The sequence below is a fragment of the Sorex fumeus genome, unplaced genomic scaffold, assembly GCF_029834395.1.
Source record: "Sorex fumeus unplaced genomic scaffold, SorFum_2.1 ptg000082l, whole genome shotgun sequence".
NCBI classification, from domain to species: domain Eukaryota; kingdom Metazoa; phylum Chordata; class Mammalia; order Eulipotyphla; family Soricidae; genus Sorex; species Sorex fumeus.
Genome location: NW_026606139.1, coordinates 3761612 through 3775883, shown reverse-complemented (window position 1 = coordinate 3775883; position 14272 = coordinate 3761612). Strand labels below are relative to the sequence as shown.

The window sequence follows — 14272 nt, the reverse complement described above, 5'->3', positions numbered from 1 at the left end:
TGCCGCTGGCCAGGGTTTGATCTCCAACATTCCATATGGTCCCCTGAGTCCCTCTAGGAGTAATTCCTGAGTGCAAAGCTAGGAGTAAGCCCTGAGCTTCACTGGGTGTGACTAAAACAAAATGGTTAATTTTTTAAGTATTTTATGTATTTAGACAATTGTCGAGATTTAATTCATATACATCACAAAATTGATATATAAATTATGCATGTATTAATATTTTATAACCATAGTAAGATTCACAATATAATTTCTGTATATAAATATTTGTATAAACAAATATATACATTTGTATATGTAAACGTTTGAACATTTTATATGAAATATAGCATAAATATATCATTTAAAAACACTAATTTTTATTATATATTTTTTTTTGCTTTTTGGGTCATACCCAGTGATGCTCAGGAGTTATTCCTGGCTCTGCACTCAGGAATAACTCCTGGCAGTGCTTGGGGGATATAGGATGCTGAGGAATGAACCTGGGTCAACTGTGTACAAGGCAACTGCCCTACCCACTGTACTATCACTCCAGCTGTTTTTTTTTTAAATGATCCCAGTGGTGCTTAGGGGGGGCCAGATGCAATGCCGGCAATCACCTGGGTCAGTTGCATGCAAGGCAAGTGCCTAACCTCCTGTACTATCTCTCTAATCCCATAATGAAACTTCTTAATTAGATAGATAATTAACTCGTAGCACTATAGTTTCTCTAATAATTCTGCTTTAACTAGGACCAGATGGTACAACACTGGTTAACTTTGTTGCTCTCTAGTAATAATCTTTCAGGAAATTATACATTTAAGAATTATGTCAGGGACCAGGGAGATAGCTCAGAGTCCTGCATCACATGGCCTCTGAGCACCACCGGGAGCAACCCCCAAGCACAGAGCTGGAAGTCGCTCCTGTATACTACTGGATGGATGTAGCCCAACACCCCCATCCCCCAAAAAAGAGGAACAGACAACAGACGTATCGGGGCTGGAGTGTAACTCAGTGATAGGGCAAAATCTTCAATGTATGGTCCTGGGATGTGAAGCCCAGTACCACACATACACACACAAAAGAATATATAAAAAAATATATATATATATATGTTTATTAGGCCCTCGAGCACTTAATCTTGCTATTGAATAGTTAAAATGAATGTCTAGATGAAAAGAGCTAGATTCGTTTCGTCGTCACCACTTCCATGTTTAAGAGTACGGGATTCGCTGTGTCCCTCCTTTCCTTCCGTTGTCCAGGTGGATATACTCGATTGCAGGGAGGACGTTGGAGCGACAGCAGAGCCCTCAGCTGTGTAGAACGTTTTGACACCTTCAGCCAGTACTGGACCACTGTATCTTCGCTCCATCAGGCTCGCTGTGGACTGGGAGTGGCAGTCCTGGGAGGGATGGTCTATGCTATTGGAGGTAATAGTGAAAACGTTTTGTTTCCCTTTCTGGTTCATAGCTATAAATTGGGCTTCATTCTACTTCCTCAACAATTTTCATGTGTTCTGTTGTTTTTGGTATCAGAGATTACAACCTCACACATGCAAGGCAAGGGCTCGATCCCTGGCCCTATGTTGACTGTGCTCATTTTTTTTTTTTTCGGGTTTTTGGGTCATAACTGGCAATGTTCAGGGATTACTCTTGGCTCTGTACTCAGTAATTACTTATGGTAGTGGTCGGGGATCATATGGGATACTGGGGATCAAACTCAGGCAGATGCCCGACTTGCTATACTATTGCTCCAGCCCCTGACTGTATTCTTATATGCCATATGTATAATGTGTATGTATATATATGTATATAAATATAGATACACATATATATTTTGCTAGGTGTTACGGAGATATTAACGAACTTAGTAAATATTTATTGACTAGAAGAAAGAAAAAGGAAATACCAATACTCAATATTTCAGACCATATGGATACTGTAACTTATCACAAGACAGACCCTTCATGTTTGATCTCATTGAAAAGTTGTCCCTAAGACGTGGCACCAACGTTTTGACCAGCGTTTATTATTGAGTTAGCTTTTTTGGCCACACCGCTCTACTCAGGGCTTCGTCCTGGCTCTGTACTCAGGGATCATTCCTGGCAGATTTGAGGAACCATATGGGGCTCCGGGGATTGAATCCTGGATAGTTGCATGCAAGGCAAACACCCTACCCACTATGTTACTTCTCCAACCTCGCTCTTCCCCTTTTTTGTGCTTTGGAGCCACTCTGAGTGGTGCTCAGGCATCACTCGTAGCTCTCTGCAGTCAGAAATTACTCCTGGCAGCCCTAGGGAGACTGTATGGCATGCAGAGATTGAACCCAGGCTGGCCGTGTGCAAGGCAAACACCCTACCCACTGTACTATCTCTCCAGCTGCTTTACTTGTTTTTTTTTTCTTTTGTTTCTTTTTTTGCTGAATCCTGGCTCAGTTCTGGGTTTGCTCAGAGCTTAAGGAACCAGGTGATGCCAGGAATGAAATTGAGGCTCCTGCATGCAAAACATGTTGTCCAGCCCTTTGAGCTACCTTCCAGGCCTTTTCTTATAAAGAAATTCTTCACTACTTCAAAGTCATGAGGATCTATACCTTTATTGTTTTATAACTTTATTGTTTTATATGTCTGTAATGTACCTGGAATTGAGTTTTATGGGTAGTTTGTTTCCCCTGTGTATATATAATTAGTAGTCCCAACAGAAAAGACTGTTGTGTCCTGATTGCTCCGCCTTGCCAGTTTTTTAAAAACATTATTATTATTAATAATAATAATAGTATATGAGGACTGGAGAGATAGTACAGAGGTTAAAATACATGCCTTGAACGTGGCCAACCCTGGTTTGATGTCTGCACCTTAACATTGCAGAATGCATCCCTGGAAGTCCCTGAGCATTGCTGGGTATGGCTCTGGAGGTCTCCAGACACCAGGTAATTCCTGATACTGCAGGGCCCAAGCAGCATTGGACCCTTGGGCCCTTGCATTGAACCTCTGGCTCAGTGGCCAAGAGTAACCACGATGGACTACCAGGCTTCCTGAGACTGCTTGGGAAGGCCTTCCCCTCAGTACTTTATTATCCCTCTTACATGAGGTATGAAGTATGTATAGTGGTCTAAATCTTAAAGGCAGGAATCATTGTCAAGGGCTGGGATGGGAGCCCAAAGATGGGAGAATCTGGGGAGTTTTTAATAAAATATATACTTTCAGTTTTCAATATGCAATGAATTTTAGGACTGAATGGCTGTGGTAAATGCAAAATAATGTGGGTGTATTTGATGTTACAGAATTTTGAAATGATTGAGATAGTGGGCAGAGAACTAGTACAGGGATTAAGGCTTTGCATGCCTTGCATGCGGCTGACCCCAAGTTCAGTGTCCAGCACTGCATGGTGCATCGAGCACATGGGGCTTGGAAGCAGCTCCTAAGCACCACTGGATATGGCTCCAAATCTCCCCCAAGTATTAGAGGACTGAAGAGATGATTCAGGGGTTATGGTTCCTTGCATATGGCTGACCCAAGGCAAATTATCTAAGCTAATATCTGAGGGGCTAGGCGCTTGTCTTGCACATGGCCAACCTGAGTTCAATCACAGGTGATCTGAGCACTGCCAGAAGTGATTCTTGAGTGCAGAGCCAAGAATAATCCCTGAGTATATCTGGGTGTGGCCCGAAAACCAAATAAATAAATAAGGGACTTGTTTTGCATAACCCAACCCGATTTGATTCCCAGGATGCCATGACTTGAATATCACAGGATGTTCCTACAGGCCCTTAGGCGTCTCTAACATGTCCCGTGTGTCCCCTGAGCACCACCTGGGAGCCTTCCCTCCAAACAAGAAAAGACAATGCTATTAAAAATAGCATTATTTTTATGCTTTATTTATTTTATAAATTTTATAAATTTTAATGCTATTAAAAATAGTGATGGCTGGGTAAATGCATGTTTTAAAGATCAGATATAATGGCTGAATTTCTGATAATGAGGAGTGCTACTGATTATTGTATTATGGTTCTATCCTTCTCATTCCTAACCCTTTTCATAAATTTTTTTTTATTAACTCAGGTGAAAAGGATTCGATGATTTTTGACTGTACTGAATGCTATGATCCAGTTACTAAGCAGTGGACAACAGTAGCGTCAATGAATCACCCCCGCTGTGGCTTGGGAGTTTGTGTTTGTTACGGCGCCATCTATGCTTTGGGTAATTATGCCTTTTAATTTAATGATATATCTAATATTATTTAAATCCTTAAGATTCTGATTATGTCAGAAATGGGTCTTCCCTCCCACAAGGTACTTACCTCTTTTCAACTTTATAAGTTTTTACTCTTTGTCTTTTTTGGTGCGAGATACCACACGCAAGAACTCAAATGCGTGAAGCTTGTGTTCTGCCACTGGGCTTCTTCCATTGCCCAGATTCTTATTCTTAAAATTTTATTGCTGAGGAGTATTTTCAAGAGTGGATTTCTCCATAAGAGATAGATCACCATCTAAATGTAGAACAGTTGGCTTGCTGTGGTAAAACTTTGGGTTGGGTCTGCCAGCACCACACACAAAGATCTTTTACACATACACACACACACACACACACACACACACACACACACACAATACACAATGCCTTGAGAAGTCCATGAAGTGAATTTTTGATTATATAATTAAAATAATTAAAATTCATCATTAGGGTTCACATGCTGAAATATAGAATGTTTTTTTCTTTTTGTTTTTGGGCCGCACCCAACAATGCTCAGGACTTACTCCTGGCTCTGCATTCAGGAATCATTCCTGGCAATGCTCGGGAGGGCCACATGGGATGCTAGGATTGAACCCGGGTTGGCCGCATGCAGAGTAAGCAACCTATCTCTCCAGCCCTTTTATTTGCTTTTTAATGCATTGAAAACCAGACGGAGTTTGAGTTACAGTAAAAGATCTGAGTTCTAGTCACAGTTGAATTCTAAGTTTTTTGGAGCCAAAGACATATTACAAACAGATAGGACATTTGCCTTGCATATGACCAACCCAGGTTCAGTCCCCGGCATGTCATATGGCCTCTGAGCAGTGCCAGGAGTGATCCCTGAGTACAGAACCAGAAGTTAACTCAGAGCACTGCCAGGTGTAGCCCCAAAGCAAGCAAACACAAAAATTCTAGCTTTTCCTGTTGTCTTGGGCAGATAATTCTTCTGATTTATACTCATCCAAAATGTAAAGTAAAAGATTAGACAGCTCTAAAGTTTTCATAAAGAAGCTTCCTTTATCCTGGAAATAACATTTTTTTACTTGGTTACAGGTGGGTGGGTTGGAGCTGAAATAGGGAATTCTATTGAACGATTCGATCCTGACGAAAATAAATGGGAAGTTGTTGGCAACATGGCTGTATCACGCTACTATTTCGGGTGCTGTGAAATGCAAGGTAATTACTTATGAAATGCTTTTCCTGAAAATATTTTTTTCCGAAACTGTATTTTATTTTTTATTGTGTGTGGGTCTTCTGAATAGTACTCGGGTACCTGGGGGTACGACTCAGCCAGCCAGGACTCCCTCTCATCGTCTCCCTTCACATCTGTCGAAGTAAGTTTCATTCAATAAAAACTGTCTTGCTTCACAAAATTAATTAAAAATAAAAAATGGAGCTTGAAGCTTTCTTTTCAGAAAAGTCACTGTCACTGTCCTCCCGTTGTTCATCGATTTGCTCGAGCGGGCCCAGTAACGTCTCCATTGTGACACTTGTTACTGTGTTTAGCATATCAAATACGTCACAGGTGTCTTGCCAGGCTCTGCCGAGCGGGCGAGATACTCTCGGTAGCTTGCCAGGCTCTTCGAGAGGGGCGGAAGAATCGAACTGGGATCGGCCATGTTGTCTGCTTGCAAGGCAAACACCCTACCCGCTGTGCTATTGCTCCAGGCCTTCAGAAAAGTGTATATATATATATATATTTTTTTTTTTGCTTTTTTTTTTTTAATTTGCTTTTTGGGTCACACCAGCACTGCACAGAGGTTATTCCTGGCTCATGCACTCAGGAATTACTCCTGGCAGTGCTCAGGGGACCATATGGGATGCTGAGAACCAAACCTGGGTCGGCCACATGCACCAGCTGTGCTATCACTCTGGCCCCTTTTCTTTCTTTTTTTTCCCCTCTAACTGTTTATAGCTCTTAACCTCATTTCTTTCTTTCTAACTGCCAATATAATTTTTGCAAGGTCAGTAAAACAAGAATGAAAAATCCAGATAGACATAAGCACCATACGAGTGAAAAATAATTTGAATTGTTACCCATTCTTGTCATTAAAATTGTTTACTTTCTCTATTAAACCATTTTTATTTAGATAGTGGGATTTACTTTTCATGGGTGTATCATTCCAACACCACACCCAGCACCAGAGACCCACTTGCCTCCACTAGTGTCCCAAGCACCCCTCCAAGCAACATGTAAGCTCGGTTCTGTAGACAAAATCTTTATTGTCACTTTTTTTTTCCCCTGCAGATATTAGTAAGTATTCCTAAGTAGAGAAAAATATGAAAAACCATCCTTGGAAACGAAGGATAACTCAGAGGACTAGAAAAGATGCATTGTATGCTCAAGGAGTCAAATTCAATCCTCAATACTGCATGCCTTCCCGGCAACTTTGGGTGTAACTGTTCACTGTTGAGCATCACTGAATGTCTCTTGTTGCCCCCAGGACCATGAAACCCTCACAGTAATTAGAACCTTTGTCTGAGCACTGTCAGGTCCTCTTAGCAGAGCTAGTATCACTGGGAGTCACCTCCAAACCCTAAGCACTTCTTGGCAGACTCCTCAAAGCTTCACTAAGGGCTGGGAGATATTAGAGTTTAGGGCTCATACATAGCATGCATCTGACCTCGTGGATTTCCAGCTCTATGGGATCCCTCTAGCATTACCGAGTGAAGCCCTTAGAGGCTCCCTGCAATGCCTCGGTGGCTGGGGTGTCCCTGACACCACAGATCCAGATAGAGCTGCACTGTATGGACCAGTGTACAGAATCACCTGCTGCGTTGGCCAAGAATAGCCAGTGGGGCCCAGGACCTCGTAAGCACCACTTGGTGGGCCCCCAACATCCCCCCAAAGCCAAATAACTAACTCCCCCAAATTTCACTGGGCCTGGGAGGGAGGGCTAATTCCTGGCATTTCATGTCCCTAGCATGGCACATGATCCCATAATACACTTCCAGGAGCAACCCCAGAACCTACTGGGAGTCACCTCTATATAACATTAGAGGTGCCTTTCTCCCCGCTCTGTGAAGTAGAATTTTGCACGAAGGAGACGGTGGTCCGATCCCGTTTGGAATTTTGGGACAACAGCGACATCGGTCAGGCAAAACCGTCGATTGAATATGAAGAATAAGAAGGCCTTTGATTCTGTTGAGACGGAAGCGGTCATCGAAGCCCTAGCCAATCAGGGCATTCAAGCCCAATACATCAGGATCCTCCGTGAGCTGTATTGCGGATTCACTACCAGGATCTCACTGTTCTATATGTTGTCTTCCGATATAACATATAGACACTAGTTCCTTGCGCCACTGTGTGTGGTGCAAGGGACTAAGACAAAAACAAAATAATGTCTGGTCTTTGAACCTGCTTTACGTTGTGATCCATGGGTGAATCCTAATTGATACCACACGGAATATAATGTTAATGACAGATTTGAATATTACCGTGTTGTTCCTCATGATGGTACATAGCTATATCTATCTGCTGTGGCTGGGCGATAGTTAGCACAGTGAAATAGAATCGGATTCCCTGTCCAGAGCTGGAGAGCAGATTTATATGCACCTATAATGTCTCCCTTTGTTATATGACACTCAGATAACTTGCTCTGTTCCCGGCTCAGGTTCTTTCTACTTTGTGAGAGTTTCTTCTCAGATTTCCACTAGGATTTAAATGTTCAAATTACATGATCCAGATTATATTTGTTGTATAATGTATCAGTACTTGTTTGTATTTGTTTATTATTTTTGTCTTCCTATATAAAAATAGAGGCATACTGGAGATTACTTAATTTAGTTCCTTAGCTGAGGAAGCTGAATAATACAAAGGCTATTAGTTATCCTCTCTCATAATTATTTTTTGGGGGAGGGGCCATACCAGTGGTTCTCAAGGTTTACTCCTGCCCTGTGCTCAGGAATCACTCCTGGTGGGCTCAGAGGACCCAAATGGGATGCTGGGGATTGAGCCAGGTTGGCCACACGGAAGGCAAGCAGCCGACCTGCTGTTCTGTCTCTCTGACCCCTGAATTAATAAAAGGTTCATGTAACGGTTTTATACTGCAAAAAGGTGGATGCTAAGAGCCTAGCTGGTGGTATGAAATTTACCCACCCGGGCTCCATCCCTGACTCAACTGTCCCCTGTTCCAAGTCACTTTAAAACTATGCAAAAAATAGTTGTGACTGGGCCAGGAAGATAGGTCAAAGGACTGGTCTGCACGCGGGAACCCCAGGCTTGATATCTGGCACCAAATGGTCCCTTTAGAACCAGATCGTACGGCAGATAGGGCGTTTGCCTTGCACGAGGCTAACTTGGGTTTGATCCCCAGCATCTCATACAGTCTCCCAAGCACCGCCAGGAGTAACTCCTGAGTGCAGAACCGGGAGTAACGCCTGAGCATTGTAGGGTATCACCAAAAAGCCAAAAAAACAAACAAAATAAAACAAAACCCAAATGGTCTCTTTAGTACCACTGGCAATTACCCCTGAGCAGCAAGTGAGAATCTTCCAGAGAACTGACAGGTATGGCCCAAAAGCCCCCCACCCCTAAATTATAAATTGTGGGAATCATGTTTTGAAAGAATTTTTTTTTTCTGATGTGTGTGTGGGTTACACCAAGCAGCGCTGAGGGCTTACTCATGGCTCTGAACTCAGTCATCACTCCTGTATCATTCCTGTAGACGGTATTCTATCATACTATAATAATTGATCTGATACTTTTATATATCCATGTAACTATTCTGATTTTAATCGGTTCTGGTTTATGTCCAATAGGTAGACTCACCAAACAGTGCCACATCACTCCCAGTTTATTTTTTTATTTTTTTAAATTTTGGGGTCACACCTGATGATGCACAGGGGAGACTCCTGGCTCGTGTACTCAGAAATTACTCCTGGTAATGCTCAGGGAAGCTGGTAATCGAACCCGGGTTGGCCACGTGCAAGGCAAACGCCCTACCCGCTGTGCTATCACTCCAGCTCCCATCACTCCCAGTTTAAATGTGTTGTGTTATGCATTGTTGTTCTTTCTGTCATTGTTTTTTTTGGTCATACCTGGTGATGCTCCTGGCGGCATACTCAGGAATTATACTGGCGGTGCTTGGAATACCATATGAGATAATGGGAATTGAACCCGAGTCAGCCATGTGCCCTACCCACTGTGCTGTTTCTCCTGCCCCATTTTCTGTTTTTGTCAGGGGGCGGGGGTGGCAGCAAGAAATTCCTCTCCTTTCCATTCATACCTATATGAGGCAGTACTGACTCTGCAGTTTGAGATCTTCAGGCAGTAAAATGGGAATCTGTGTCTGACAAATTGTTTTATCATCCTTGAATTTTTTGAACGCAGATTCCCCTTTAAATTTATATATTACCCCTGCCCCAGGCTGAGGAGATAGTACAGGGGTTGGGCACTTGCCTTGCATGCAGCCCACACTGCTTTGATGCCTGATGCCCAGCAACACCAGGAGTGATGGTGAGTGCTTCCAGAGCCAGCAGCTACAGACACCTCTGGGAGAAGCCAAAAATCAAAACCCCAAATAAATAAATAAGTAAACTCACGAAATCCTAATTCTTAGTAACATGTTTAAATGTGAACTGTGATTAAATTAGACAGAAAATGGTTGGTTTTCTTTAAGTATGACGTGACCCTTACAGTAAATATAATGTCACATCACACAAATCACAAATCACAAATCATCCTGTTATTCGTCGATTGCCTCGAGCAGGCCCCAGTAACGTCTCTTTCATCCTAGCCCTGAGATTATATTCAAGGCTCTTTAGGAGAATGAGACCCATCATTGTTACTGGTATTTGGCATATTTGGTATTCCACGGGGAGTTTGCCAGACTCTGCCCATTCAGTAGCCTGCAAGTTTGTCCAAGTATAATGTCACATGGTAAATTTAAAGAAGTTATTTTTGTTTTTTCAACGTTTATTTGTTTTACTTAATTGGCGGTGGAAGTAGTAGTGGTTTTGAGCTGGGTGTTGAACCCAGGACCTGAAGCCAGGCATGAGCTCTGTCAATGAGTTGCATTACCAGGCACCTCACAATGACTACTTTTTGATAAATATTTGTGTAATTTTTTATAGTAACTGAGCAAAAATATTCTATTTCCAGGTTTAATTTATGTAATTGGGGGCATCAGCAACGAAGGAATAGAGCTTCGTTCTTTTGAAGTTTATGATCCGCTTTCCAAGCGCTGGTCTCCACTTCCTCCGATGGGAACCAGAAGAGCTTATCTTGGGGTGGCTGCACTCAATGACTGCATCTATTCTGTCGGAGGGTGGAATGAGACGCAGGATGCTCTCCATACAGTAGAAAAATATTCCTTTGAAGAGGTAGGTTGAATGATTTCAAACGTCTTACACCTTAGTACCCTTTCAGTGTCTATAAGACCTATAATGATACGCATTCTTTCATTCACGATCTCGATATTGATGGTGGTTCCACTTCCCAGTGATGTTCAGGGGTTACTCCTGGCTCTGCACTCAGGAATTACTCCTGTCAGTGCTTGGGGCACCATCTGGGATGTCAGGGATTGAATCCAGGCCGGCTGTAATGCAAGGCAAATGCCTCCTTGCTGTTCTGTTGCTCCAAACCAGGATAAAAAAACAAGGATATCCTTTATCCTGAAGTTTCCTGTGTCTGATATAAATATAGTCAGAGCTATCCTTTGGTTAGAGTTTGTGTAGTTTATCCCTTTTCCTTTAATTCTGTGTGTCTGCAAACTACATCTTTTGTTAGATGACGTGTGGTTATTGTATGTGTGTGTGTGTGTGTGTGTGTGTGAGAGAGAGAGAGAGAGAGAGAGAGAGTATTTTTCCCTCCTTCCCTTTCCTCTGATGTGATGATGGAAATTGTGAGTGTTGCGTACATACTTAGTTGTGGTGCTTTCACATTTAGTTATATTTTCTGGGAGTCACACATCAGATTTTATTGCTTGCACTTGCAAACTCAGCCATTGTGCTCTCCAAGAAAATCGTGTACTCTTTAGTTGTGGGGCTCTCCCACACAGGTTGTATGCTTGCCAGGGTGTTTGCTACAGTGCTTACACACATGCTTGCTTAGTAGGAATCGCATGTGTATACATCTTTGGGGCAGAGGGCAGGGTTTACCCACATGGGGCTTGGGGAATATATGGGGTGCCAGGACCTGAACGCAGTTCCTGCCACGTGCAAGGCAAGGGCCTTACCTGCCCTACTGTGGCTTGTCCCCCTGCATTTTTTTTTAATTTAGTTGTTGTGTGCTGTGATACACACACCTGGTTGTGGTGCACCAGAAATTATTTGCAGCACTGGGGATCTCAGGAGGCAGAGCTGCCAAGTACACAAACAGCAGAACTGCCTAGATTGTGGCATGCTGTGCGGTGCATGTGGTGACACCAGGGATTGAACTCACAGTCTCATGCGTTCAAGGAATGTACTTTAGCTACTGAGCGATCTCCAAGCACCCCCAATCTCTGTCTTCTAAATGGAGTATTTAATGGGGCCAGAGAGACAGTACGACACATAAGGTGCTTACCTTGCATGTGGCCAGTGTAGGTTCAGTCCCCAATACCATGTATGCCCACCCCACCTGCGCACCTCCCATCCCCCCATCCCCTGTCCTGAACCTGCCAGTGGTAGTTCCTGATCTCAGAGCCAGGTGTAAGCCCAGAGCACTGCCAGCTGTAGCCCACAAACAAACAAAGAAAAAAACTGAATCTTTAGAGCTTTTATGTGTAATGTAATTACAGATACTGTTGGTTTTTAAACTCCAATTTTGCTGATTATCTACTTATAAGCCATTTTTTTTTATATTTCCTGTCTTTATGTCCTAAGTTTTCCATTTTATCTTTTTTTAATACAATTATCTCTTCACCCTCTTTTTTGGTATCTGTTTTGTGTTTTCCATTACATAAATGTCACGGTCTTCCCGTTGATCATCGATTTGCTCGAGCGGGCCCAGTAACGTCTCCATTGGAGACTTTGTTGTTACTGTGTCTGGCATATCGAATACGTCACGGGGAGCTTGCCAGGTTCTGCCATGCGGGCGAGATCCTCTCGGTAGCTTGCCGGGATCTCCGAGAGGGGCGAAGGAATCGAACTCAGGTCGGCCACATTGGCTGCGTGCAAGGCAAACGCCCTACCGCTGTGCTATCACTCCAGCCCTACATAAATGTATAAACATTTAATTAAATCTACCTTCAGATACTACTTCACTTTTAGTGTTAAAAACTTAGCAAAAATTGTGGCTAGAGTGATACTATGGCGAGTAGGGTACTTGCTTTGCACACAACTGATCTGAGTTTGAGCCCTACCACTCCATATGGTCCTCTGAGTCCCACCAGGAATGATCCTTGAACACAGAGCCAGTACTAAGTCCTGAGCATTGCTGGTGTCATTCTCCCAAGAAAAAAGGGGAAAAAAAGGAACTGGGGGGGAGAGGCTGGAGCAATAGCACAGTAGGGAGGGCGTTTGCCTTGCACGCAGCCGACCCGGGTTCGATTCCCAGCATCCCATATGGTCCCCTGAGCACCACCAGGAGTAATTCTTGAATGCAGAGCCAGGAGTAACCCCTGTGCATCACTGAGTGTGATTTAAAAAAAATAAAAAAGAACTGAGGGGACTTAAGAGCTACTCAGTGGGCTCTAGTGCTTGCTTTTTATGCACATGACCTAGGTGCCATTCACTTTTCTGCTGGTCCCCTCTGCACCCCCAGTAGAACCCCAGGTACTGAGCCAGGATTAGCCCCTGAACACCACTGAGTGTGACACAGAAAAACAAGACTTAAAAAAAAAAGAACAGCAAATGTTGGAGAGCATGTGAAGAAAAAGGAACCCTCATGTACTATTATGAAAATGTAAGCTAGTGCAACCATTTTGAAATAAGTTATAGACAGCTGTCACATGATCCAGCAATCCCACTTTTAGGTATCTATCTGAAGTGTGTGGAAACATTACACAAAAAGTTGCATCCACTTCAGTGGTTTGCGGCATGAAAATGTGGAGGGCTAGAGAAATAGCTGAATGAGCTGGAATACGTGGTTTGTGAGCAAGTGGCCTGGGTTTCATCCTGGGGGTGCTCAGGGGTGCCGGAGATTGAACCTGGGTCAGCTGCATGCAAGGCAAGCCCCTCAACCTCTGTACTTTTTTTTTAAACTTAATTTTATTTATTTATTTTGGTTTTTTTTATGTTTTTATTTTTTAATTTTTATTAGTGAAACACTATGTGGTACAGTTGTAGACTTACAATCCTTTGTGCTTAGGTTTCAGTCATACAATGATTGAGCACCCATCCCTCCACCAGTGCCCATTCTCCATCTCCAGTGCTCCCAGTATCCCTCCCACTACCCCATCCCCCACATCCCACCCCGCCTCTGTGGCAGGGCATTCCCTTTTGTTTTCTCTCTCCCTTTGGGTGCTGTGGTTTGCAAAAGAGGCATTGAGTGGCCATCATGTTCGGTCTATAGTCTACTTTCAGCATGCATCTCCCATCCTGGGAGGATCCTCCCAACACCCTTTACTTGGTGCTCCCTTCTCTCTCTGAGCTGCCTTTTGCCCCTAGCATGTGCACCTGGCCTTCAAGCCATGGAGTGAACCACCTGGTACTTAATCTCAGCTATTCTTGGGTGTTAGTCTCCTATTTTGTTGCTTTATATTCCCTAGATGAATGCAGTCTTTCTATGTCTGTCCCTCTCTTTCTGACTCATTTCACTTAGCGTAATTTCCGTGTAGTACCACTTGTATGGGCTGGAGCGACAGCACAGCGGGAGGGTGTTTGCCTTGCACACTGCTGGCCCGGCCAAGCTGGATTTGATTCCTCCGCCCCTCTCGGAGAACCCGGCAAGCTACCGAGAGTATCTCGCCTGCATGGCAAAGCCTGGCAAGCTACCCGTGAAGTATTCGATATGCCAAACACAGTAACAACAAAGTCTCCAATGGAGATGTTACTGGGCCCGCTTGAGCAAATTGATGAACAATGGGAGGACAGTGCTACAGTGCTACCACTTGTATGTAAATTTCATGACTTCATCCTTTCTAACAGTTACATAGTACTTCCATTTTGTAGATATACCAAAGTTTCTTTAACCAGTCATCT

At 43.3% G+C, this 14272-nt stretch overlaps 1 protein-coding gene across 2 annotated transcripts in view; it reads left to right on the top strand.

The window, feature by feature from the left end:
• The window catches only part of IPP (intracisternal A particle-promoted polypeptide), a 32850-nt gene that overhangs the window by 16291 nt on the left and 2287 nt on the right, over window positions 1-14272 (top strand). For both annotated transcript variants that reach the window (XM_056130915.1, XM_056130914.1), the window contains 4 exons: window positions 1242-1409; window positions 4037-4174; window positions 5261-5383; window positions 10311-10531. In XM_056130915.1, the coding sequence (XP_055986890.1) occupies window positions 1242-1409; window positions 4037-4174; window positions 5261-5383; window positions 10311-10531 (650 nt within the window). The remainder of the gene's footprint in view (window positions 1-1241; window positions 1410-4036; window positions 4175-5260; window positions 5384-10310; window positions 10532-14272) is intronic.